Here is a 26363-nt window from a genome sequence, read left to right as displayed (position 1 = left end):
ATTCCTGAGAGTGCCACTTAGCAGGGGATCCCCCTCACATCTAATGGACAAATTTAGGGACAGTCCGTTCAGCAAGTCCTCTCACTGTCACCGCCTGCATCTCTAACAGAACAGGAGCACCTTGTGTGTGCTAATCCCAGGGGAAAACATGACAAGATATTCCCTCCTGCAAAGCTTTTCTATAGATCCCCCTACATTTACAGTAAAAATGGGGGTTGAGGAAAGGAGCCTCTGCAGATACGAAACAGAAGGCTGGCTTCAGGGACCTTTGTGTGCTCTCAGAGGCGTCTACAACAAGCTTGGTCAAGTTTATACACGTGGCAGCACAGCACTGCGAAGAACTGTGGAGTCATTTGCCTACCAACTGAAACGGAACAAAGGCAAATTAACTGCAGGAGTATACAACAACACAGTTACACATTGGTGGAATACTGATATGTGGCCAGCCTGGGCTACATCCACTTCATAACTCTTATTTAACATGTTTTAAGAAACTGGGTGTTGATCTCTTAGGGCTTTAAAAAAGAAAAAGAAAAACTAGCCTTTACAGTCTAAGACTTAGAATAGTGGTGGGGAATCTTTCTTAGGCAGAGGGCCACATTCCCTTCTTTGCAACTTTCCCAGGGCCACATGCCAATGGTGGACAGGGCCAGAGGCAAAGGTGGGTGGAGCAGTTAATGTATTGATGCTCACTGACACATATACTTCTGTTTGGCCCAGTGATGTGGGAAGAAATCCCCTGGAATTACTTTTAATATGTTTACCCCAATCTGTTCAGTTATGGTACAACCCAGTCAAATCTCAGGATGTTACAACTCAAAAGATTTCAATGGGAGAATTAAAAGCACATTTGCAGTGCCTTCCTATCCATTTCTACTCAGAAGTAAGTCCTGTTGCATTCAGTGGGTCTTACTCTTCGGTAAGTGGATTAGCACTGCGGCTTTAATGCTGAAATCAATAGGTTTTCATTAAATGGTGTGCGTGCACCCACCCAACCACACGCTACTGTTGTTCAACAGGAATAGATGTTGTGATCATATATGCAAGCAGTGGCAAAGAGAACAGAAAATTATCAGGGCTTGAATCTACAGCAACATGGAACAACTTGTTATGTAAGGAAGTAGCAATCAATACAGAGCATTTAAGGTTTGGCTGACTAGGTGCAAGGCAAGTACAACACACCTCACCAAGTTTGTTCCATTGTCATCTGTAAAGTTATGCAACTGTTAGGCACAGTGCGGGCGGGGGGGGGGGGGCAGTGGCCACAGACCTGAAAAGAGAAGGAGCGAGGGAAAAAGAAAAGGAAGGCCAAACCAGTGATATTCACATAGCTATGGTAATTAGCTGGCACAATCCTTCTGCCTAAGGACAATCTCTACTGGCTTCTTTGAATAGCAGGTGAAGGACCCAGACGGTAAGATAGCCATGGCTCCCATGAGCAGATGGGAAGAACAAAATGCTGTGCACGCATCAGTCATCTTGCTTGTTCCTTTTAAAAAGGCACCCTTTGTAGCCTACACCATGGCTGGTGACCCAACTATGCAATTTCCTTGCTCTGAGGAAGATTAGGTTACAACAAGGATCATGTTACAACAATCCAGCAGTCTTGTTATCCTAGTTTTTTCTCCAATGATGAGAATAATACTTAGCATTAGCGCATTTCAAGTGTTTGAAGAGTTCCACGTACATTGTGTCAGTAATCCTTGCAATGGACTCGTAAGGTAGTGTAGTGTTATCCCCATAATACAGATGAGGGGTGTTGCTGGTGCAGTAATAAAAAGGTAAAGGGATCCCTGACCGTTAGGTACAGTCGTTGACAACTCTTGGGTTGCAGCACTCATCTCGCTTTATTGGCTGAGGGAGCCAGCATTTTGTCCACAGATACCAGCATGACTAAGCTGCTTCTGGTGAACCAGAGAAGCACACAGAAACGCCGTTTACCTTCCTACTGGAGCGGTACATATTTATCTACTTGCACTTTGATGTGCTTTCAAACTGCTAGGTTGGCAGGAGCAGGGACCGAGCAATGGGAGCTCACCCCGTCGTGGGGATTTGAACCGCCAACCTTTTGATCAGCATGCCCTATCCTAGGCTTTGTGGCTTAGACCACAGTGCAGTAATAGCCGGAGGTAAAATTCAAACTGGAGTTTTCCCTGCAAATATACCCAGTAACCTGCATGCCCTTTCCCCCAGGGCCAGTCAGATCATGGGGCACAATGAGACAATTCTCATATGGTGGGCATGAACAGTGGCTAAATGGCCCGCCCTGCCCTCACCAACCTGCTCCATTATTGGTCACTGGTCCTGCTGCTGCTGCTGCTGACTGCCCACTTACTCAATGAAGCACCTTCTCCTCTCTGTCTCAGTGCTATTATCTGAAGAACAGCCAATTGGGTCCATCCTCAAACTGATGCATTATGGGCGTGGTGGCCAGAAGAGTGTTCCTCCTGGGCACAGTGACTAGGCCACCCTCTGATTTGCCACAGTAGAGAAAGGCTGTTAAAAAACTTAGAGGGCCTTAAAGTCTGTGTTAAAGTAAGCTTACATCTTTTCCTAAGGTGAAATAACTTTCTATGGAAAACCACAGCAGCACAGGAACTCCACCACCAGCTAACCTACCTGCAATGCCTTGCTCTGAAGAAGGACCCCTTTGGCTCTCCTTCAGAGTAAGGCACAGAGGCAGTGAGGAGGTGGTGGCAAAGTGGTAGCAAGGAAATGCACACCACTACCAGTGCTGTCAATGCAAATTCACAATATAAATTTGACTTTTCATCAAATGACGTGAACCTCCAAGTCACCTCTGTTGATAAATTATAAAACAAAGATCCGCAGAAGGCTGTTCAAGCTAGTATTCTGGAAAGGTTACACAAATTGGTATCCTACACTCTTCCATTAAAAAAAAATCTATTAATTACTGTAGGAACCACTACATTACACTGCATACAAGAGTGACTGTATACTGCAGCATCTTATAGAAAGGTGCACATCAAAAGGATTGTGTGAATTGCTTAAGAGTCCATACTGCTCGGGAGCAATTAATTATTTTTAATAGGTCATTTTGTATGAAGAACTCCTTACATGGCCGCTTTAAGGCCCTTCCCCTGAACATTTCCAGACAGCAGGTCTTAAGCAGAGCTGAAAGCCTGAAGGAATCTAACATTAATGCACAAAATCCCTAGTAAATATGGACAAATTGGGGGTGGAGGGAGGGCATATTATAGCTCAATTGGTAGCTGTAATATCAGGGTCATGCCCCACATTGGGCAAAAGATCCCTGCATTGCAGGGGGCTGGACTAGATGACCCTTGTCCTTCCAACACTACAATTTTATGATTCATAACTTATCTCCTTTGGGGAAATATTGAAACTTTAAAACTTGGAAATAACTGCAACTGCAACAGCAGCACAGACACACTCCCAGCCACTGTCCCTAGAATGCCTTCCTCTAAAGGAGAGCTCCTCGTGATTCCCATCATCCTTGACCATTGGCAGACTAGGACTTGCACTTGGGGACCCAGGGTTGGGAAAGGCTGGCTTAGACCATTTGAGCTGTGCTACTGGTAACCTGACTGGGACAGCAGGAGAGGAGACAGACACATGGTGCCAATCCAGGATACTTAGAATTCAGCTCTCTGCTTCCCTACTCACCGAGTCCTGTATGTCTTGCCCAAGGTGGCACATAAGCAGGGAGGGGCTGCAGAGAAAGAACAGCAGAGGACACCCTTAGCTGCAAGGCTATTAGGTTGGCGCTAGAGCAGGTGGTGTCCTTCCATCAGAAACGACAGTTCAAAATTCTGGCTTTTTCCTATAATTCAGCTGAACTAACTGTTCTTGGTGACAGGAACACAGAAAGAGGCCTTACACCAAGTCAGGGCATTCTTCCACCTAGCTCAGGACTGTTCACACTGACTTGCACCGAGTCTCCAGGGTTTCAAACAGGGGACATTCTCAGCCTTACCTGGAGATTGAACCGGGGATCTTCTGCATGTAGGCAGACACACTGCCATTGAGCCATAGCCCTTTTCCCCATTACACCGAGAGAACCTGAGAGTCACCAAGCTCAACAATCCAGAATTGGGAAGTTATCAAAATCTGCACTGTGCTTCACAAGTGCTTCTCGTTTGTTTGCTTCTGTGGTACCGGCCTCTGATCCCAGCTTTAAAAGAAAAGCGAATGTGCAGGAAAATATTTTCACTCGCTTTCTTTTCCCTGCCAACTGCAAGACATGGTCATGAAGATGAGGTGCCCACGATGGTTTTGAACAGGCTGTGGGTGATATTGGCGGGCACTAAACTCTGTTGCTCATAGTTGAGATGGACAGTCGTATCTACACAAGCTTTTTAGCTTAGAGGTGGCACGTGGTTATGGGTGGGAAATGGCACGGGGTCCCACAGCTGGAAACAAAGAGGTCTGCACAGGTCAGCAGCAAGAGCCAAGGACCTGCACAAAGGAAATGGCTGCAAAGAGGAGGCCTCTCGGTGTTTTTGCAGAACTTTGAAGACCTTCACTTCCCTCTTGTTTTTATGCTATTCTTTATTGTTTGTATGCACATGGCACTTTACAATTTTGACAAGCCCCCAGTCTATCCTGAACCCTATGAATAGTTAACCTATTTCAGGCTGAGGGCCACATTGACCCAGTGGCAACACTCTGGGGGCTACATGTCAAAGAGGACATGGACAAAGTGGAAAGGTAGGTGTGGTAAAAAAAAATTTCTTATTTTTAAAAGGACACCAATATATATTATGGGTGGTATTCAACTACAATCCTACTGAGAGTAGACCCATTGAAGTGAATGCACCTGACTAAGGTTCATTAATTTCAGTGAATCTAATCTGAGTAGGACTTAGCTGAATACAACTTCAGGTTTTTAATGTATGATGATTTAAGAAGTCAAATATAAATTTGGTGAATATTAGAATGTGCCATTTGTGGTCTTTGTTTTTTTTGTTTTTGTTTAATTGAAAAATGGGCAGCAAAAAACTTTTTGGCACCATAGCAGGGGATCCATAGGTACAGCAAAATAAAAAGAAACTTGTTTAAAAAAAAAGAGAGATATAAATTTTGTGGTAGAGAGTCCTTGAGGGATTAGATGTGGGGCAGGAACCATGGGTCAGCCACCCCTGCAGTACACCGTTAGAACTGCTTGACTTTCATTCATATCACCACTGCTTCCAAAACATCCCATCAAAATTGTATTGCTATGACTGAAATGTTGCATACTACCAAGACGAAACAACAGCATTTTCTAGATCTTTGGATCCCTCCAGGCTAAAGAATGCAATCAAGTTATGGTATGTTTGACTGCATCACCATATTTTCTACACAAGAAGACTTCAGAGGTGAAACAGAAGCCTAGATGAGGACAAAATCATTTTTTAAAAAATGTGATCCTTCCAACCCTGAGCAGCAGCTGCAATTAGTGTCTGTAACAATCAATGCACCAAGCACAAATTGCCCTTTGCTTAGGCTTGCAATGTGCTGTGCTGAATAGGATGCAGCAACTTTCACTAGAAAAAGAACAAAAGAAAAGCAGTGGAAGTTTGTGGAGGGGAGGGGGGGGGAAGAGAGGAATGGATAAAAGCAGTTTCATCTTTCCTCAAAGGTCCCTAGCATAAAAGTCTATTCTCCTGGCACTTTTTTGCCTCTCCACATTCCCTTCAGAAAATCCATAGTGTGCTCTTTCATTGGGAGATTTAAAAGCAGCTCTAACGTTAATTTGTCCCCATCCCTTTCCTAAGGTCACAAAAGATTCCAGCAACTCTAAAATGAAGGCCTGGTGTGTTCAGGTACTTTGTTCTTGTGACCACAATACAAATGAGAGGGAGACATTTGTAAGAATTAACCTACTTATAACCTCATAAGAAACCATTAAATAACAAGAGGAGAATTGACTAGGTGACCAAATAAATCATGTGAGACTTTTAATTCATTAAGTTCTATGGCCTTCTAGCTTCTCTTTGGTATAGTTCTCTCCGTAATTATGATTGCTAAAGTGCCATGCATTTTCTCAGCAACACTTACATGACCATGGGTTGGATCCAGAGAAGCACACATGGAGACAGCTGATTTGCCACCCAGCTACAGTCATTCATGGCGCATGGGCAGTGAGATTGGTGGTGTGGGCACGGGCAGTGCAAGAGAGAATAAAAAGTTTGCATGCATGAACAGAAGCAGTTCTTCACACTACTTTTGAACTAAGCCTCTATAAGCCAGTATAAATGTTCTTATATTACATGGCAAAGGATGAAACTGAAGGCGTGTTCAGACCTTTGCCTGAACATGTGGATGTTCAAAGTGTGGACTTGAAACAGGGTTGCACATTTCCTTGTATGCTTCTTGCATACACCTTAGTCCTTACAAAATAGAAAATTCTTTTCAGTAGCACCTTAGTCCTTGACCTTCTTCATATTGTACAGTCTGCAGGGGGCTTTTAAGTCACTTTCACTTCAATGCACATCCTAGTGGTATGGAGGAATCTTCCTGTAATCAAGTACATAGAAGTAGAAGCCCCCTGCAATCCTTCCCAGCACAACATGGGGGGGGGTGTGATATAAGGGATTTAGGAAAAGTATATATTTATAGCTGTGTTGAAACGTTTACTTTAGATGGGCAGTGGGATTCTGTGTTTACATAGTTCTGTGTATGAAGACTACTTGTTCTGAACGTCATGTTCCATAATTAAATACCGTATATATTTATGCTTTAACTGTGTGGATGGATGGTCTGGGTGGATTCTCAGGGAAATATATCTTTTCCCCATGTGCCTGGTACACAGATGAACCTCAGCAATGATATAAAGAGAGTGTCCTACAGCTCTCTCTGTTCACGTCAGTAGATGATAGCAGCAGGTATTTGAAGGGAAACCTGTTGCACTCAGGTCTTATGTGCATGCTCCCCAAAGGCATCTAGTTGGCCACTGTGAGAACAGGATGGTGGACTAGTTCGGTCATTAGCTTGATCCAGCAATTTTATTATTATTATTATTATTATTATTATTATTATTATTATTATTATTATTAATTATGTTCAGAGGAAGATGGCTTCACCAGACATTGGCTCTGGCTCTCTCTACTCTCTCTCTCTCTTTGCTCTTGGTCACTCTGCCTTCTGCCCAATGAGCAACGCCCACCAATGGGGGAAGAGGAGATGGACAGCCAGCTAGGAGCTTCAGAACCTCTTCCCAAGTGCTTAGCTAGCTGCTCATGAAAGAGGGGGAAGCACTAATGAGGGTCTGGTTGGCAGCCAGGAAGGGATGGAGCCTCCAGACAGAGCTACTTCAAAGCTGAAGGAACAGCTTTCTTCAAAGCTCCAGCCTTCCCCACCTGAGGAAATGGGCAAAGAGCAACAAGGAACCTGTCTACCTCTGGCTATGGACCCATTCACTACTGGCTTCAATCACACTTGCCACTGGCATGCAACCCCCAACCGGTTACCCCCAAATAGAAAAAAAGGTTCTCCATAGCTATATTATGCTTCTAAAATAGACCTCAGGTGGGATTCACTCAACTTGGTCAGCGGAAACCCTGTGCAAGGTCTTCCACTTGTGCATTGGGACGTTCCCCCTCCCTCCTACCCCTAAACATCCACGCCAATGTTGCTGTTTGTGTATACCAGCAACATTTGCTGGAACACTGCTTGCCAATTAGCTACTGAGCTAAATTCAATGTGCTGCTTTTGGTGTATTCAACCCAATACAGCTTGGGATCAGGATACCTGAAAGATCGCCTTTCCCTTTATTTAGCCAACTGATCACTGCAGGTTGCAGGTGAAGGTCTCCTGCAGATACCATCCTATCAGAAGGTCCATTCTGCATAATATAGGAATTGGGTCTTTAATGTTGTGGCATCTGCCCTTAAATATTAGTCAGGTGCCATCTCTGGTTTCTTTTCAGAGTCTGTGAGGTTCTCTGTCTTCCTACAAACTTTTTAAGATGAGCTCTTTCCCAGTCTGCATCTGTAATGATTTTTAAAAAAATAAAAAATAATAATAAAAATGTATTTAATTATTTTGCTGTTTGGGGGCCTGAGCATCTTTGGGAGGAAGGACAAAATATAAATTTAATAATAAATAGAACAGGTAGCAGCCAAATAAGTAACAATTAAAGATATGCTGCAGTCCTTGATACAAAGAAAGTACACCTGAAAAGACACACCCCTGTTGCACAGGTGTAAGTAGACAATACAAAACGGTGGAGTCCACATTTTGAACATCTAACCCTAAGTATTTTCAAAGGCCAATTATCTTTTAGGTTCTGCAGGCAGGAGTTTAATTGTCCAGAATATTTTTTTCAATGAGGCGCTGTGTGCTGCAATTCCAATCAAAAGCTGATGCAAAACGTACTATGGGAAACGCCACAGGGAACCTTAATCTGAATTGCATGATCCTTTAATGTGCCCTGTGCTTTTAAAAAAAAATCTATCCAGAAGTTGTGTTAATGAACTGCTGATGACTGGCTTATTCACAAGATTTTGCAGATCCATGTAGAAGTGTTGCCGTGCCAACAGATGGAGCCACGGTTCAAAAGAATAAGACAACATAGCAGGGAATTCTGGGGGCTGGGGGGGGCAGAGAAGGAAAAACACACAAGGCTTTTCTCCAAAAAGGGAAAGAGTTCCTGCCCACTTGAAAAGGGAGCGAGAGAGAGGAAGGACATGATTCAACCGTCACATGCCTCCTCTTTGAACAACAGTTGCCCTACAAAAGGACTAGACACCAAACCATCACAAGCCCACGCACCCCAAAGGGATGCCAGCTTCTCATAACAGGAACCTAAAGGCCACAGATGATAAAGCTCTGCAAAGCCTTTCAGCCCCATTTTGGTCAGTTTCACTCCAGTATAGTCAGCTACAGCTTCATATCTTTATTGGTTGGATATAAATACAGCCCTTCCTGTGAAGCCTGCCAAATAACTGTTGCACTTTTGGTTACCTCACAGTAGCAGGTTTTGGAATATCCCTTCATCCAGCACTGTCTCAAACCAATTGTCAACCAACACCTAACCAAAGAGTTGGAGGTGGGGATGACATGCATGCATCAGCACCCAAAAGTAAGTAAAGAAGAGTTGGGTGTGTTGCTGTAACTGTATGACAACAACAAAATTAATGGTATGGTTTCCTTCAATGGTATGGTTTCCCTTCTGATGACATGAATCTCTTAGAATACTTCAGGTTTTCTATTATTTTGAAGGGGGTGTCATTTTGTATGTTCCAATCATAAAGGAACTGGCAAAATGTTCCAGTATTCTGGCAAGCAACTCATGTATTTCTCTGTATTCCCACAGCGCGATCAGCTTCATGTCATCCGCAACACAGAGTGGACATAGTTGTAGTACCAAGTAGGGCCTCTTTCTGCATTGGAGTTTTGAAAAAAGATTGAGATGGCAACGCAAAGCATCTGGCTTGTGGGGTGGGGGAAACCATAGGCTATCCTCAAGACATCCACTAGGAGAAGCAGTCCTTCCAGAATCCCATTCAAGAAGGGAAAGCCCAAGGGATATCCTCAAATAGCTATAGCCACCGTTTAATAAAGTGGCTAGACACTTATACAATGAATGGCTGACCAGTCAAATCTGTGTGTAGATTTCCCTTGCTCACTCAGAATAATTCATGCCTTGGAATCTTTTCATTTTCCAATCCTTAAAATCCTGCTTGAAAAGATTCCACTGGCTGTGGCCTTTGGAGAAGGGCCACACATTTGTGGTAGAGATATACAGTGGAAGTTGATTGTCTGTTGCAAATGGACACTTGCCCCACCAACCTCAGTCTGCCCTCAGCCTGCCTCCACCTACCTGCCTTCTTACATACAGCCTTCTTACATAGCCAGTCCAGGAGGTGGCGCTGTCTGTGTTGGCTTCCTCCTCCTGAGTCTTGGTGTTGGCAAGTAGAACTCAGAAGGCAGGAGGTTGGGGGGGGGGGACAAAACTAAATTAGTTGGCTCTGCCTGTCATTTGTGGAGTGAGCTCCACCTACTGTTGGAGCACCACTGGGCACCAGCCATGCTTAACATACAGAAGGCATCCAGATGAAACCCTGTGATCTCCATTTAAAAGGATCTCTGACAGCTGGGCTGGGAAAGACTGCTTCTTTTGAGACTGGGCTGTCAGTCAGAGTATGCAGTACTGGATTGCATGGATCTGGTTTTGTAAACCCAGCTGCATGTGTTCCGATTCAACTTAGCTTAAGGAAAATATTGACATACTCGTAGTTATCTGATTTTAATGCAAGCCTTCTTGGAGGAACATTTGGTGCTATCCAAAGAGGAAGAGGCAACAGCTGGGATATTTATGTCACTGAATGTGAAGGATGACTTGCACTACCTTCCTAAATGTTATGCAGGAGTAACACAACACAGAATAACCATAACAGTATGTTTAGGACTTTTGACATCCAATATAACTCTTGCATTGGAGATTCAGAGAAAAGTTGCTGTGCCGATATGCTTGGCCATGTTCTGGGCCATGAGAATCAGTTTTGCTGAAGGGGTTCAAAAAAGTAATACATTTCTTTTCCAACTTTGAAAAGTGTGTGTGTGTGTGTGTGTGTGTGTGAAAAGAAAATCCCTGCAGCACAATAGAACACATGCCCGCGCAGGTTTTCAGATAAGCTGAAGGCATGCCCTCTTTTGACAAATGAACATTCAGGCTGTGAGGTCTAATGACCAATGATATAAATGGCTTGAGCAATGCTTTCCTTCTGTCACCAGCCAATACTGCCTTACAGGTTGCAATTAACTTGGGTGCTGGGGAGGCAATAATTAGGGTCTTGTTATTGGACACAAATGAGCCTATTTATCAGCATTAGAGCCGCAGCGATCCACTTGCCATTGTAGAGCAATTTTGTAAAGTCTGATATGCCTTGTGAGCCTATTGGAACTCACTCACCAAGGTCGATGCTTCATGTTGAGTTCAATCTGACCATTAAGCAGACCTGTCCAACGCCTCCAGAATAACTTGCTTGCAGATTTAACATTGCTTGACACTGAAGAGTCAAGGTCCAAACAGGAACATTTCAGGACATAGTGAAGTGGAAGGGTATGTGTACAAACAAGGTATCCTGCCTTATGTGATACATGTTGTGCAGTATGCATTCTATCATAGCTGGAACCCACTCAAATACACCCAGAATGGTATGCATGGGATCGTCCTCTGTGGAAGGCAATATGCTTCTGAATACCAATTGCTGGGAATCACAGGTGGGGAGTGTTGTGCTCAGGTTCTGCTTGTGGACTTCCTGTGGACATCTGATTGGCCACAGTGAGAACAGAGTGCTGTACTAGATGATCCTTGTCCTGATTCAAGAGGCTTTTCTTATGTTCCTATCTGTACAATAACCCAGTTAAATACTGATTTGTCCTAGGCTCTCTAGCAAACTTTAAGGTTGTATCACTAAAATGTGTGCACATTCATGGTAAAAGAACATAGACACACCATGGCCAGGCTCCAAAGGGTTTTTGGGTTTTTTTACATCACCATCCCTTCTCATTGTAACCCAGAAACCTCCGAAAGCTGGGCATGATGTGGCATGATGCAGGATGGCACACGTGTTCTCACTTGGCGTTCTTTGGCTCCCAGCCCATATATAAAACTAGAAATACTTACTTAAGGCAGGTGTGACGCTCACTGTTCTCTCACCTACTACAGAGGAATATGAGAACCAGCATGGTGTCAAAGGGCTCTTGTGGCCCACTTGGTATGAGAAGTTGGACCACTCTGATCTATACGCGAAACATGTTTTCATGGTCCTACCTAGTAAGCGACAGTTTGGCTTGCCATGACATGTGGCCCAGGCCTGTGCATGACTGAAGTTTTGATAAATATTTCATATATGAAAATAATTCTGCATTTCTTCTTCGGGGAGTGTTGGCACATTGTGAAGAATGGTGCCAAGGTAGTCAACATGCCTCAGTGGTATTTGGCTGGGTATAGGAGAGCCAGGGTGGTGTAGTGGTTAGAGTGTCAGACTAGAACACTTGAATCCCCAATCAGCCGTTAATGCTTACTGGGTGACTTTGGGCCTGTTACTGCCTCTCAGCCTAACCTACCTCACAGGGTTGTTGTGATTAAATGAGAAGAGGAGAAAACATATATGTCACCTTCAGCTCCTTAGAGAAAAGGTGAGATACAAATGCAGTAAACAAGCAAGCAAGAACGTTAGGAGGTACGTACATGCACACACACACACAAATTGACTTCAGTTTCCAAAATTAAAGCCTCTGCTAGAACCGGGGCTTTTTTTTCAACTGGAACTCACCAGAACTCAGTTCCAGCACCTCTCAGGTGGGCACCACTGCCATGATAAGAGAACAAGGGAGATGTTCGTGGTGAGTTCAGTACCTCTTTTTCCAGAAAAACAGCACTGACTAGACCTTTCCGGAAGACATTGTCAAACAGGATAGTGGCACCCAGGGCTTTTTTCCCCTAGAAAAATTGGTGTTATATTAAGGGGGGGGGAGCACCTAGCCAAAGTTATTGAGCTTTTTTAATGGGAGATCGCCCTTCTCCTCTTATGCTGCCGCCCTCCAACGTGCCACACAGATCGCCATGCTGTTGTGCAGCCGCAAGCACTGTGCCACCATGCCACAAGGCTACAGAGGTGCCGGAACATACCAAAGAGATGGTGGGACTCAGTTCCTGTGAGTTCTGGCTGGAAAAAAAGCCCTGGTGGCACCCATATCAGATGAAGAAAGAAAAAGGCATTTCAGAAGTGAAAAGATGCCACTCAAAAGGTTGCTCAAGCATGTCAGGTCTACGAATGTCCCTGAATCAAGTCACACTTGGGAGACAAAAGAGGTCAAAGAGAACAATATACATTTAAATCAAGGCGATATCATGTCCTCATTTCCCAAGGAGTAAATTGAGTTCCAATACTATCCATTTTAATTCTCTTCCCCTCTTTACCACATATGAAGCCAGATGAGAGGTAATTGTTGATAAACCACTTAAAATAGATGGCTGCCTTTGAATTAACTAAATTTTGTTTTAAGCAGATATGTGTTGCTTAATTGGCTAGCAGCAGATAATGCCGTTGGGCTCATAGGAATGTAAAAGCTGCCCCTGCTGCATCAGACTGAAGACCCATGCATTTATTTGTTTGATGCACTGCTTTGTCACTTTACATTTTACAAAATCTCAAAACAATAGCACAACAGCCAAAGGAATTGGCAGTCTGTGAAAGCAAAGTTAATGGACACAAAATGCCTATGCAAAAAAGAAAAAAGTATGCATTAAGGCAAAAAGACAATATAATTAGTGCATGCTTCAGAATCATGCTCAAGGGAGATCATTCTATGTGGTGGGTGCCACCACCATGAAAGCCCTCCTCTGCATAGCTGCAAGATGAATCTCTAAGCCACTGCTCAGTGGGCAGGTCCAGTTCATTATTCCGTACTCAGTGTGGCCGACCAAATATCTATAGGAAGCCCAGAAGCAGGATATACAAGCAGTAGCCCTCTCCCATTTATGATCCTCAGCAAATTGGCTATGATACTGGAAGCAAAGTAGCAGCCACACACAAAAATAAGAACATTCTCCAAAACAAAAAAAAAGGACAGGTGTAATTGTCTGTGCCACTTTTTGAGAGGCTGCAAGAATCCAACGCACACAACCTGAATAGAGTAGTTTATTTTTATTTTTTTTATGTATCCCATCCAGGCTGTTTGCCTCCCCTAATCTCTCCTGGCAATTTTACCCTAATCAGCATTCGGGTGCTGATTTTTAAGGTTACTTGCTGATCTAAAGGAAACGAACACCTCTCTCTAAGAGCACCACTGTCTCCCCCCCTGCCTGTGAGCAGTAGTGGCAGTGATAAGGACAGAGGCTTCAGCCATCTCAAAAGAGACAGAATCACAAAGAGCTCCTCTGATCACTTCTGGCATCTGGTCTTCCCCTCATTAGCACATTAAAGCTGCTCTGTCCATTCTATCAGAGCTACTCTGTCCATTCTCCAGAGTTGTCTATGGAGCCATTTATGCTTCTGCTCTTTGGAAACCTCCCCAGTTCAAGAGGCACTAGCTAACCCCTTTCCCAAAGCCCAAGTTACAATCTGGGGGGTGGGGGGCATCTTATGCATACAACAGGTACCCAGAAAGCACAGATCTCCCAAATGTCCAAGTTAAGCGGCATACATATATTCCCATGGGGAGACTTGCCAATTTATGCCTCATGAGAAAACGTCTCTCCTCCTTCCACCCCAATTCTATTTGTGAGATTTTTCACGAGTTAAGAATGCAGCTCATTACATAGGCTTTTGCATTATTTACTGTACAGTACCGTGGAGGAAAAGTTCGTTTCTGAATATGCTAAATTAAGTGCATGATGCCAGGTATATAGGAAAAGGGAGGTGAGGAAAGAGCCTCCAAGTTTAAATGCATTAAAGTCCATGGCCCAAACTGCAGGTGCATTTTAAAGATCACCCAGGAATCTTCCTTCATATTCTGAAATGATTCTTCTGCTTTTTCCAACACTTTAATATGTTACCTCACCTACTCCAACAAGTGTGGGAAAATATACTCTCCCATTTCCCTATCTTATCCTGTCGTGTGACTAGACTTCCATTTAAAAGAAGACACCTGTCAATCCATCTAGTCCAGACGTCCCCAAACCTGGTGCCCTCAGGATGTTTTAAACTGCAACCCGCATCATTTATGATCAATGGCTTGGGAGTTGGAGTCCAACATCTGGGGAGCATCCAACTGGAAACAACAACAGCTGTGTTCTATGTCCACTGTCAGAAGGACCATGGCTCTAAATACCAGTTGCTTGGAATTGCAGATGGGGAGAGCGCTGCTGTGCTCATGTCCAGCTTACGTGCTTCTCACAGGCATCTGGTGGGCTGCTGTGAGAGCAGGCTCATCTTGCGTTCTTATGATCTTCTCTAGCATCCTGTTACGTCGCAGGTTACGAACGGGGCTCTGGAACAGATCCTGTTCGTAACCAGAGGTACCACTGTAATCCTGGGAAGAGAAGGGAGCTGCTCTCTAGAAGCAGACCCTATAGTTCAGCATTTGCTTCTCTTTGTTCATTAAAAAAAAAAAAACAACCAGGATGTCTGCAACATTGATTCAATCACCAATTGTTTTCTCAGCAGCTTCAAGACATCCAACTTATAGCGCCTTCATTAACTTTGGAGAGCTATTCCCTCCAGGGGTGCCGACTTGGGTCCCATCCTGTGGGTGCCCAGCAGCGCATGTGCAATGTGACGTCATGACATCACGTTCTGCATGTGTGCACCGCTGCTCTCTATTGCCACTTCCCTGCTTGGAGCTTGCCTGCTAAATGAAAGGAAAGGGAGCAAGTCACAAGGGGACTCGGGAGCATCTGGGCTTTGCCTCTGCATGGAGATCACCGGCCAAAGGCCAGGCTGCCTCCCGAGAAACCCTCTGCCACCGCCATCCGCCTCAGCAAACCACGCAGGCTTATATTGCCTGCACAATCACATTCTCCCAACCTGCATTTCCCAACAAACTGGTATTCGGAGGCATCCTACCACCAATGGTGAAAGTAGCTAAATGGGAAAGTCTGACATATCAGGGAGTGGAGGCTTGTGAGATAGGGCAGGGCCTAATGGTGCCTGGAAAGGGCAGAAGAGAGTACTTGGCCAGTCAGGGTATGAGCCTAACTAAGCCAGGGGTAGAACCTAGTGGACATCAGGTCAGTATTTCTTTAGGAATATTTTAAGCCTGTCTCTTCACCACCACTAAACAATTCCAGGGTTGGGTGGGGTAAAGTAAAATAAATGAAAACAAGCACAGTTTTACAAAAATAGCATAAAAACTAGGGAAGGGAAGCAGCAACGATAAAACAGCTAAACATAGAACAGCTTGAAACCTTGATGCTGGTACTTCACCCTGAGAAGGAAGCTAGAGCAAGAGTCAGATGCTCAGCTGGGAGTATACTCCACTAAACATAGAGCAAACCCCAAAACTTTAAATAAAGCCCTGATAACAGAGATTGCCATGCCCACATATATCCTGGCATGCAGGAGGCATCATCAAGGACATATTCCTGGCAATCAAAAGCCCTCAAAGAGGGCACAAAGCAAGGCAGGTAAGAGGTGTGGCCTAGGGAGAGTCCTGATGTCCTAACAGAAAGGCCTGGAGGACCAGAGTTGGCACCCAGGCCTGAGGTTTCCCAACCCTGTGGGAAACCATAGTTAACGGTTAACTGTTGATAATGATATGCAGATGGCTCCTGCTTTGCTTATCGCATAGTATGAGCAGAGATGACAAACCACAATCCCTGGCTGAGCTCTGTGTCGGAATTGGGAGTCGTGGTTTGTTTCACTCAATTAATCAGGCATCATATCATGGTTTGTTTAATGAGAAACAAACCATGATCCCTCTTCAGACATAAAGCTACCGGTAAGCCAGAAGTCGTGTCTCATTGCTCCAGTTGGCACTATGGTTGCCAACTGCAGCTACTGAGGGCACAATCACTGAACCATCACTTAGTCATATTAACTCTGTATGGATTAATATGTTAACTACAAACATAACCTTTGATGACACTGTTTTAATTCCCAAAGGTGAAGGGGGGGGGGAGTAATGCAATGAAAAAGAACCTTCGGATTCATACTTTTTCCACTGCCCTTATGTTAAGAGAAATTAAATAGCTCTTTGTTTCTCTTTATACAAAATCCCACAGGAAGATAGTTCTTTTGTTCTGCACAAGAAAGCTCAAGTGTTCAAGGTTATGAGAATTCATTCTGTAGGACTTGCAAAGGCAAATACATTGGATCTTCAGGTTTATTTTAATTAATAGCAGAAATGCCGTAATTTATTCACATTGCTGTTTGCGTATCTAATCATGCAACTCAGATGAACTTGCTGGTTTAGGGTGGCAGAATATTTCTCAAACCATTTTATTTATATCATCATCATCATCTTGTACTGGTATTTGGTCTTACTTCAAAGTGGTTTTCCTCTACATTTTTTAAACTAAGTTGCGTACAGTAAGCCCACAACTTATGCACATTTTACACACACGGCAAAAATAAATAAATTAAATTAAATTAAAAGGGGGCAGAAAGAGGACAGGATTCTGGAGGAAATGACTTTGGCAATTCCACCAGCCATTGAACCCAGTGTGTTTTGACTATGCACAATTTTGGCTTTAGGTGCAATCCCCATAGCACAACCCCCCACGTTAAGTTGGGGCTTTCTGTATTTTGGTAGTTTCAATTAGAAAATTTTAGGACCCTAAAACAGATGACTTCTTGTTTCGAAGTCATATTTCCAATACCTTGGAGAAATACTATATTTTGAAAAGCAGCTAACAAATTAAAAACAACTTATGGGAGAATTTGGAGAAGTTTCATGTGTAGAAGACTCACAGTATATGTTCTTCTACAAATCTGTTTACAGAGCATCCTGCCCTCCCTTGTGCAAGGAGGAGGAGAGGAGAGTGTTGAAGTTATTGGAAGTGTCCCTTCTGCTCAACTATCTTGGCTAGGATAGTCTCCAGCGATTGTTGATTACCTCTCCCATCTTTCCACCAAACATGTGGGCAGCTAGGAGGCCAACTAGCAGGAGCCAGCAGAAAGCCCCAAAATGGAGCATTCTGAGGGTAGGGAGGGACTATGATGGCCTAGAGCCAGTCTCACTGCCAACATGTGACAGCATTGGCCCCAATGTTGGTTCACTTGTTCCCCACCACCACCTTCCACTGTGGCCAACATGAGCAGCCCTGAGAGTGGATGCTGTGGTGACCCCATCACTCCTCAAAGCCCCACCGTCAGGAGGGAAGAGTTTATAAATTTATAAATTACTTGTTATTAAATTTGATTTAAAAATGATAGTTCTAACAAGGAAACAGAACTTTAGGAGCCAACAAATGGGTTCATCAGTTGTTTGAAAGCAATACAGCAGATTCTACACACTCAAGCTTTAAGATATTAAAAGAGGACATGATTTCTCTGCCTTCGTCTCCAGCATCTCAGTGGCACTGACCCTAACATTTTGCTAAGCAAACAAGGAGTAGTAGGGAGGTGTGTGTGTGTGTGTGTGTGTGTGTGTGTGAGAGAGAGAGAGAGAGAGAGAGAGAAATCATACACACACACAACCATAAAAAGAACAACTATCCCATTGTTTGGATGGGTCGTTTTCTGGTTCACAATGAGAAATTATCCTAGGGCAAGAGAGGACCATAGAACTCAATGAAAATATCCAAGGTTTTAACATAGCCAACACTGAGTACTGGTGTGTCCACCCAACCTACCTACCTAAAATCCTAAAAACAATGCAATGCAAACTAGACTTGCTCAGTGGGCACTGAGTCCTGAATGCCTATTGGAGGGGAGATATATGTTGCCGACAAAGGTCCGTATAGTTAAAGCTATGGTTTTCCCAGTAGTAATGTACGGAAGTAAGAGCTGGACCATCAAGAAGGCTGATCGCCGAAGAATTGATGCTTTTGAATTATGGTGCTGGAGGAGACTCTTGAGAGTCCCATGGACTGCAAAAAGATCAAACCTATCCATTCTCAAAGAAATCAGCCCTGAGTGCTCACTAGAAGGACAGATCCTGAAGTTGAGGCTCCAGTACTTTGGCCACCTCATGAGAAGAGAAGACTCCCTAGAAAAGACCCTGATGTTGGGAAAGATGGAGGGCACAAGGAGAAGGGGACGACAGAGGATGAGATGGTTGGACAGTGTTCTCGAAGCTACTAACATGAGTTTGGCCAAACTGCGAGAGGCAGTGAAGGATAGGCATGCCTGGTGTGCTCTGGTCCATAGGATCACGAAGAGTCGGACACGACTGAACGACTGAACAACAACATATGTTGGGGATGGGGGAGTGGAATGGGGTGATGGAACCTTGAAACAGAACTGCATATGGAGGTTCAACTTAGTTGCCTTGTCCTGCATCAAACTGACTAAGGTTAAGAACACGCCAAGAGATGAGCATCCAGTTTCTTGTTTTGCACTGATTTATAGATGCTGAAGTGCATACGGCACTCTATACCTGCTGTGGCCAAAGCAACACACTCAAAAGCCAACAGTCATCATTGTCCTAGAAGTCCCTTTTGACTCGCTCTCTCCCCCCATATCTTCACCTATTAGAGCACCTGCATTGTAGGTGGGTCCATGTTAAGGGACCATTTCTCTAGACATATTCTTTACTTCATACTGTCTCTCAACAGTGTTCTCTCAGTCTCAGAAATGGAAGCAGTGTATGCTGTTATGAAACTTATGAGAGGAGTGATGGACTAGAAGCAGGAGGTATTTGAGCTTCTTGTTCTTCCTGACATTTCATAGCATCTAACACATGTGTAGGCAAACTAAGGCCCGGGGCTGGATCCAGCCAAATTGGCTTCTCAATCCGGCCCGCGGACAGTCCGAGAATCAGCGTGTTTTTACATGAGTAGAATGTGTGCTTTTATTTAAAATGCATCTCTGGGTTATTTGTGGGGCACAGGAATTCATTCATCCCCTCCCCCCAAAAAATATAGTCCAGCCCCCCACAAGGTCTGGGGGACAGTGGTCCAGTCCCCTGCTGGAAGTTTGCTGACCCCTGATATAACACCACTCAGAGTAGATCCCAAATACAAATCTACAGAGAAAAAGAAGGAAAAGTGCCCTTCCTATAACCAATGCCATTTGGGGCTGAGATCCTGAATTCACCACAACACCTTCAGACAAGAGTTGCTATTTGCTTCACATCATAACATTAGAGTTGCTTCAAGGGTATCTGTTTCTATGACCAATTAAGTAAAATACGTTTTCCATCTCCGACAGGCTTTCAAGATGTTCCTGGAGTGAGAAAAAATCATTAAAATGAAGGCAGTGACATTACTTGAGGACCGGCAGTGACATTGCTTTAGGAATTACAGAAAACATCATCAGGGTTGGTGGTTAAAATAATCAGCTCCAAATTCAGAAAAGCTTGAAAAATTAAAATGCACTCCCATATCTCACCACCTTTCATCTAGAAGCAGTGCTTAATTAGGGATATGTCTTGAAATAAATTCCATGGATGAGATTTGGAATATGTCAAGCAATCACCAAGAAAAACATATACAAGAGCACCTCTGCCCACCCCTCCAAAAGGTTCATCTGCTGGGGACTCTTTACATCTTCTTATCTCTACACCTTTTGCTTACATCTTCTTGCTTACCATCATTAGCCACAAGAACCAAATCATGCATACAAATGGTAACCACCAGCCATATCTTAGGTGGCATTCAACTCAGTATTACTCAGGGTAGACACACTGAAATTAATTAGCATGCCTGAGTTAGGTCCACTTATTTCAATAGGCTTACTCTGAGTCAGTGGTTTTCAACCACTGTGCCGGGGCACCCTGGGGTGCTTTGAATGATGGTCAGGGGTGCCGTGGTCAACACTGGCCTCTGTCCCTCTTTCCTTCCTTCCCTCCCTCCTCTGATGCTCTCTCATGTCTCTGCCTCCCAAAAGCTTGCACAGCTGTTTGTTGCAGCAGCCCTGGCTACAAGTTCCCCAGGCAAATGGTGCCTCTGGGGCAGGCCAGGGGTTGCTTCCCAGGCACCTGTGGGGCTGGGGGGGCATCTCAGAGACCAAGGGCATTGGTGTGGCTGCCCAGAGGAATCCCAAGGAGAGGGGATAGGAGGCTGAGGGAACACTCCACAAGGAAGGGTTTGAAAAGGGGTGAGGCAGGCAAGGGGTGACATAACCAGGATCTTGAGTGCCACAAGGGTGCCGCAGAAAGAATGTAGTTGGTTAAGGGAGCCATGGGCCCAAAAAGATTGAAAACCTCTGCTCTGAGTAATAGGCTTACTCTGCCAACCTAGCAGTTAGAAAGCATACCAGTGCAAGTAGATAAATAGGTACTGCTGTGGTGGGAAGGTAAACGGCATTCTGTGCGCTCTGGCTTCTGTCATGGTGTCCCGTTGCACCTGAAGCAGTTTAGTCATGCTGGCCACATGACCCAGAAAACTGTCCGCAGAAAAATGCTGGCTCCATCAATCTGAAAGCAGAGATGAGCACTGCACCCCATAGTCGAATTCAACTGGACTTAACCGTCCGGGGGTCCTTTACCTTACTCAGAGTAAAATTTAGTTGAATACTGTGTTCAAATCAGGGTTTCCCCCCCCCCCCTTTTTAAAACCACTTCAAACTGTGACTATTTTATGTGATTTGGAGATAAGCTGTGCCTAGTGAGAATCCCATTTCTGGCAGTGAGGCAAACTAAAGCTACTATAAACCATGAAGTGGATGAGGGAACTGGCACACAAGAGGAGAGGAGAAGGAGGACATCCCACACAAGTCTGCTGTATGCTCCCAACAGCCAAACCTTTAGGGGGGGTGGGGGGAGTGTTAGTGAGCACATCTGCAAAGTGGAGAGACCAAGTGGAGATCGCAAACAAGCACATGCCTCAACCTTGTTCTACTGGCTACAACAGATGGCTTCTTTCAAGGCCAGGAAAGGTCTGTGTGGGTGTACGTGCAGCCACAGGTTCCATGCTGGTGACTCCTGGGCCAAAATGACAAACAGCACTAAGTTGCAGCTTCAGTTCCAACAGTTATCTTTAAAAAAGTAAGTAAGCACTGATCAAGTTTTTAATCTCTCTTCACAAAAGGCTCAAACGCTCAACAGGCACACTTGCACCCTGGCCAGGGAACACTAATAGGTGGGTTTTTTTCAAGGGTGAGAGGCCCTGCATGTACTCTTTATGAGAGCAGCAAGGTTGCAGACCCATACAATAGCAAGAGGCACAGTGGGTCTTTCATGAGGAAACTCAGATGGAAGTCAATTTCTCACCCTACAGGAGGCTGGCTGGGGGGGGGGCGCTAGGGATTTACCATTTATATAGGAATACAGTTATGAAATAAATGGATTTTGAGTCATAGGCTTTCCCAGCAGACTCTTATCTATCCTTTTCAAATCTTTAAAAAAATAAACAAATACAGACCACCTGTAAAAGCAATCCTGGTTTCGTTTCCCCTCGCCAGCATTCTCCAGCCCTTGTGTGAAAAAGCCGTATCATCTTTACAATGGGAACTTTCCCTATCATCACCAGCAGGCAAGCTTGTGCTAATCCGAACCCACTGAAAATCCCAGGAGACATTAGGCTTTGTTTGTTTGGGAATATTGCAAATGCAAACACACACACACAAATACCTCCTAATGCAAATAAAGAAGAGACTAATCTCAACTGCATTTCTAAATCCTCCCTACTTCATGCCCATCATTCAAGGAATCCACACTGGGTATGAACATTTCACTATTAAAATTTGAAACCGCACAGTATAAATGGTTTCTCATTGCTGGTGAATTCCATAGAAAAAGGTGCAAACAAAAACCAGCCTCTTCCAGATCCGCAGAGCGAGAGCAGCTGGAGAGAGTCCTGGGGCTATACAAAGCATTGTTTAAAATGGCCTTTCTTAGAGAGTTAACTGCACCATGACAGGGGTACCCAAACACCATCCTCCCCCAACCAAACCTTGTGGCAGAATTAAGACACTTTGGTCCTTTTTTGTGAAAGGGCTGCCTTTGCCTCCATAACTGCTCTCCTCCTCCTCCTCCTCCTCCCACTACTCAAGTATCAACTCCAACTCTGTGGTTTGAGCATCAACTCCAACTCTGTGGTTTGCTGCCCTATCTCCTGGATCAGGGCTGTGCCATCCCCTCCGTTCAGGCACTTTAAGGAATGAATGCGCTCGCTTGAATGAGAGAAGCAGGCAGTCACTGAGGGCAAGGGAGGGGGCAGCAGCAGTTTAGTTTTCAAAAGATGCCTTTTACACCTCTTCCCTCCCTTAACTCAGGTTAAGCGTGTGGGTGAGAAATGCCAAAGGAGAGCAGGGCAGCATTTTGCATCTCTCACACAGGCTGCAGTTCTCTCTCGTTTTTGGACAATGCATCCTCTACCCACCATGTTACTGTACCACCTGCTGCCGCTTCTACAAATGCAAAGCATCCATTTTGCCCCCCAATCTCCATTAGCCCTAGGGAGGCTTTCAGAAGTCTCCCATGACACTAGCCACCACTCCATATATGGGAGCGGGGTGCCCCTGCATTCAAAAAAAAAAAAAACAACCCAATAGAACAAAATGGATGTCCCTTTCTTTATACCCACAGAAACTCTGGGCAACCGAGCAAGACTTTTCAAGAGCGATCCCTATGAGGAGCGTCTGTTGGGGCTCTGGGTGCAACTCGGAGGCAGGACTTAAGAGCCGTGGCTGGAACGCTCAGGTTAGAGAGATCCGCCTTCGACTAAATTAAAAAAGAGCCCGGCTGAGCATGTACAGAGCGCCCTTCTATCGTTCCGCCTGGCCCTCCAGCGCTGGACCGGAAAAGGGGATCTTAAGCTGGCGGTGTTGGCGTTTGCCTTTTCTCTCCGGCAGGAGATCCCGCTCCTGCAGCCTGGCTCTGCGCTCTTCCACGCAAGCCGACAGGAGCAGTGGTGGGAGGCGAGAGAGGGGCCGGGAAGGGCGTGGGCAGCAGCTCACCTGTTAAACACTTTCCGGATCCTCTGGCGCACGCTGGAAGCCGAGGGGGCGGAGATGCTGCTCCTGCTGCTGCCGCTGCCTTCGGGCGGCAGGTTCTCGATGGTGGCCACGACATGGTTGGGCTGCTGCTGCTGCTGCTGCTCCGGAGAGATCATCGCGGCGGGGCTGGCGTTCAGAAGCGAGCAGCAGGGCGCATCGTGCGCCGCCCGGCCGCCCAGGCGAGAATCCCGCGGGAGATCCAGGAGCAGCAGCCGCGGGAGAGGCTGCGCGCCGGGATTGAGCGCTGCTCCTCGGGGCTCCAGCTCCAGCCGCCGCCGCCGCCGCCGCCGCCTCAGTGCTGCTCAGCCATGAAGCGAGGGGCCGACTCTTCCTCCTCTTCCTTCGCAGGCAGCAGCAAGTGTCCGCCAGCAGCGGGGGGTGGCGGGGCGTCCGTCTGAGGCAGCCCGGAGAAGCGGCTGCCTCGTGTTGGAGGCTTCGTGGCTCCTCTTCTTTTGTCTCCCCTCAGCCCAGCCCGGCTCCGTCCGGCGCCTCTGCCTCCTCTCCTCACGGCGCTGAGGTCAGGTGCAGCGCCTGCCGCGAGCTGGCCGCCCAGTCCGGCCGAGGGGGCTGCCTGTGTGTGTGTGTGTGTGTGTGTGTGCGCGCGCGCTGAGCAACGCAGAAGTGCAGCAGCCAGGAGGAGAGAGGGAGAAAGAGAGAGGGAAGAAGCGAAGCAGCCCCACGCCCCCCTCCCCTCCTCGAATCGCGCCCACCAGAGGGAGCACGTGCTGGCAAGCCTCTCCCAGGCCGGCCGTCCATCCGCACACCGACCCCTCCCCCGTGTCTGCTTCTCTCTCAATTGTCTGCCGGGAGTTGTAGTTTCTCCATCTTCCAGGTGTTTCCCTTCAGACGCCTGATTAGCTTCAGAACCACCCGGCCTTGGACAGCGGCAAGCACCGGAAGCTCGCTTGCAACTCGGGCTGAGCAGACCCCACAGGTTTGGCGCCAAAAATAAGGTGAAAGCTCATGTCTTGCTGCAGCAGCACCTCAGATACTTGATTCTGAAAAGGTGGTGTGGCAGAGCAGGGTGGCACTTTCTGTCTGGCCTCAAGTGGCAAAAAATAAATAAATCCTGATTTCAGGATTCCAGAACTTACAGCTGTCAGTTCTGAGGGAAGACAGGCAAGGAACCACAGCCCAGGTGGGGCTCGCAAGCTTGAGGAGGAAGTGTGTGATTCCTCAGCTGGAGTAGGCTCAGGACAGGTGAGGGTCACATGCCTCATCAAGCCCAGAAGGTTTTAAAGGAAAGCCGTCCTGGCCAGGATGCCGTTTCTGGTTTGTGAGGTGACCCTCCCCCAGCCCAAAGATATCATATTTGGGGTGGGTCTTCTGAAGTGCATTCCCACACCTTTTGGTGCAAAAAGCAAAAAGCAAAACACACACACACGATAACACTGCCTAGGACTTTTTGCATGCAAGCCATGTGCTATGCCACTGAGCTATGCACCTTTCCCTATATACCAGGGATTTTTTTGGGGGGGGGGGTACCCACTACCCCTTCCTACTCCTTGGTGTCCTCCCTGAAAGCAAGCCAATATAGAGCATGCATTAGTGGCAAATAATGTATAAATGCAAGAAGGCTGTGGGACACAGTGTTCCAGGAATGGGGAACATGTGGTTGTTAGACTCGGATTCCCATCAGCTCCAGCCAACATGGCCAATGGTCTGGGGTGATGGGAGGTGTAGTCCAGCAACATCTTGGAGGGCCGCAAATGTCCCCAGGCCTGCTGGATACCAATGACTGGGCAAAGCATTGAGCTAATACTCAGGAGAGCCTTGCACTCAACACGCCAGCCATGTTGGTTACAACTGCATCCATGTTCCCACCCTGAACAAGAAAGTGTGAGTGAAAGACCCGCTTTCCTAAATGTGCCACGGGCACACATGAAGGAAGTCCAGGGCTTTCTGCTGTGGGTCCCCAAGTGTCTTTTTTCAGGCAGCTCCCCATCACACTTTAAATGTTTATTGCAGGAAGCAATGCAGACAGAATTCCTCCAGTAATGTGTGGAACTGCTCTTAGAATTGCAGTTTTTGTCCAGTGTTTCTTGGTGTCTCTCTCTGTGCATATAAAGGTAAAGTGTGAGGGAAAGAAGTAAAATGTTCCTGGAGGCAGGGTATACATCAAATAGCATGCCCAGCATATGCTTGTTTTATGTTTTTACTGTGCCTCTCTTCTAACAAGTTCAAGAAAGCATACAAGGTTTCTCCATAACATTTTGTCTTTACAACAGTCCTGTGAGGTAGGCTAGGCTGAGAGATAATGACTGTCCCAAACTCCTCCAATGAGCTTCAGGCTCAAGTAGGGATTTTAATTCAAATCTCCTCAATCACACTCTACCACATTAACGACAACAACCATGAACCCCAAAGGGTACATCTCCGCCTTTCACTTTTAAAATGTTTCCTATGGCAAACAAATATTTCCAGGTAGCATTTTTTAAAACCACAATATGTAATATCAACATATAAAAAGTAATTGGGATCCTTCCCATAGTTGATGGCAGGGCAGATGCAGTTATGGGGTGAATGTGTTACATGGTACAGACATAGGCCTTGCTGTCCTGTTAGGGCCAGCATGAAAAAGATCATCTGGAGTTACAGGTGTATCTTACACTTCTTTGCTACAATTTCAGAGAAACTCCATTTTCTTTTTCTTCTCTGCTTTCAGAATGATTTATTGCGCAGCTTGAATTTTACCAGCATAGCTTAGCTTTAATCTAAAGACATCTGTGTTACATAATTTCTGAATTTGTTATCGTGAGAGGAGAGCAGACATGGTTAGATAATATCACCCTAACAAAGTAAGATCCATTTCGTCATTATTTCTTTTTTTTTCCTTTTTTTCATATTCTTTTTATTGAGTTTCACAAATATACAAAATATTTACAGTTCATTACATATTAA

At 45.5% G+C, this 26363-nt stretch overlaps 1 protein-coding gene across 1 annotated transcript in view; it reads right to left on the bottom strand.

Annotated features, from left to right (window-relative positions):
• Positions 1 to 23954, bottom strand: part of SLC35F1 (solute carrier family 35 member F1) — a 179414-nt gene extending 155460 nt beyond the window's left edge. The window contains exon 1 of the mRNA XM_033143683.1: positions 23424 to 23954. Within this exon, the coding sequence (XP_032999574.1) occupies positions 23424 to 23578 (155 nt within the window). The 5' untranslated portion in view covers positions 23579 to 23954. The remainder of the gene's footprint in view (positions 1 to 23423) is intronic.
• Between the last annotated feature and the right edge of the window lie 2409 nt (positions 23955 to 26363).

Source organism: Lacerta agilis, chromosome 3, assembly GCF_009819535.1.
Source record: "Lacerta agilis isolate rLacAgi1 chromosome 3, rLacAgi1.pri, whole genome shotgun sequence".
Taxonomy (NCBI): domain Eukaryota; kingdom Metazoa; phylum Chordata; class Lepidosauria; order Squamata; family Lacertidae; genus Lacerta; species Lacerta agilis.
Note: the sequence above shows the minus strand (reverse complement) of the source record. Positions and strands in the feature narration are given on the sequence as shown.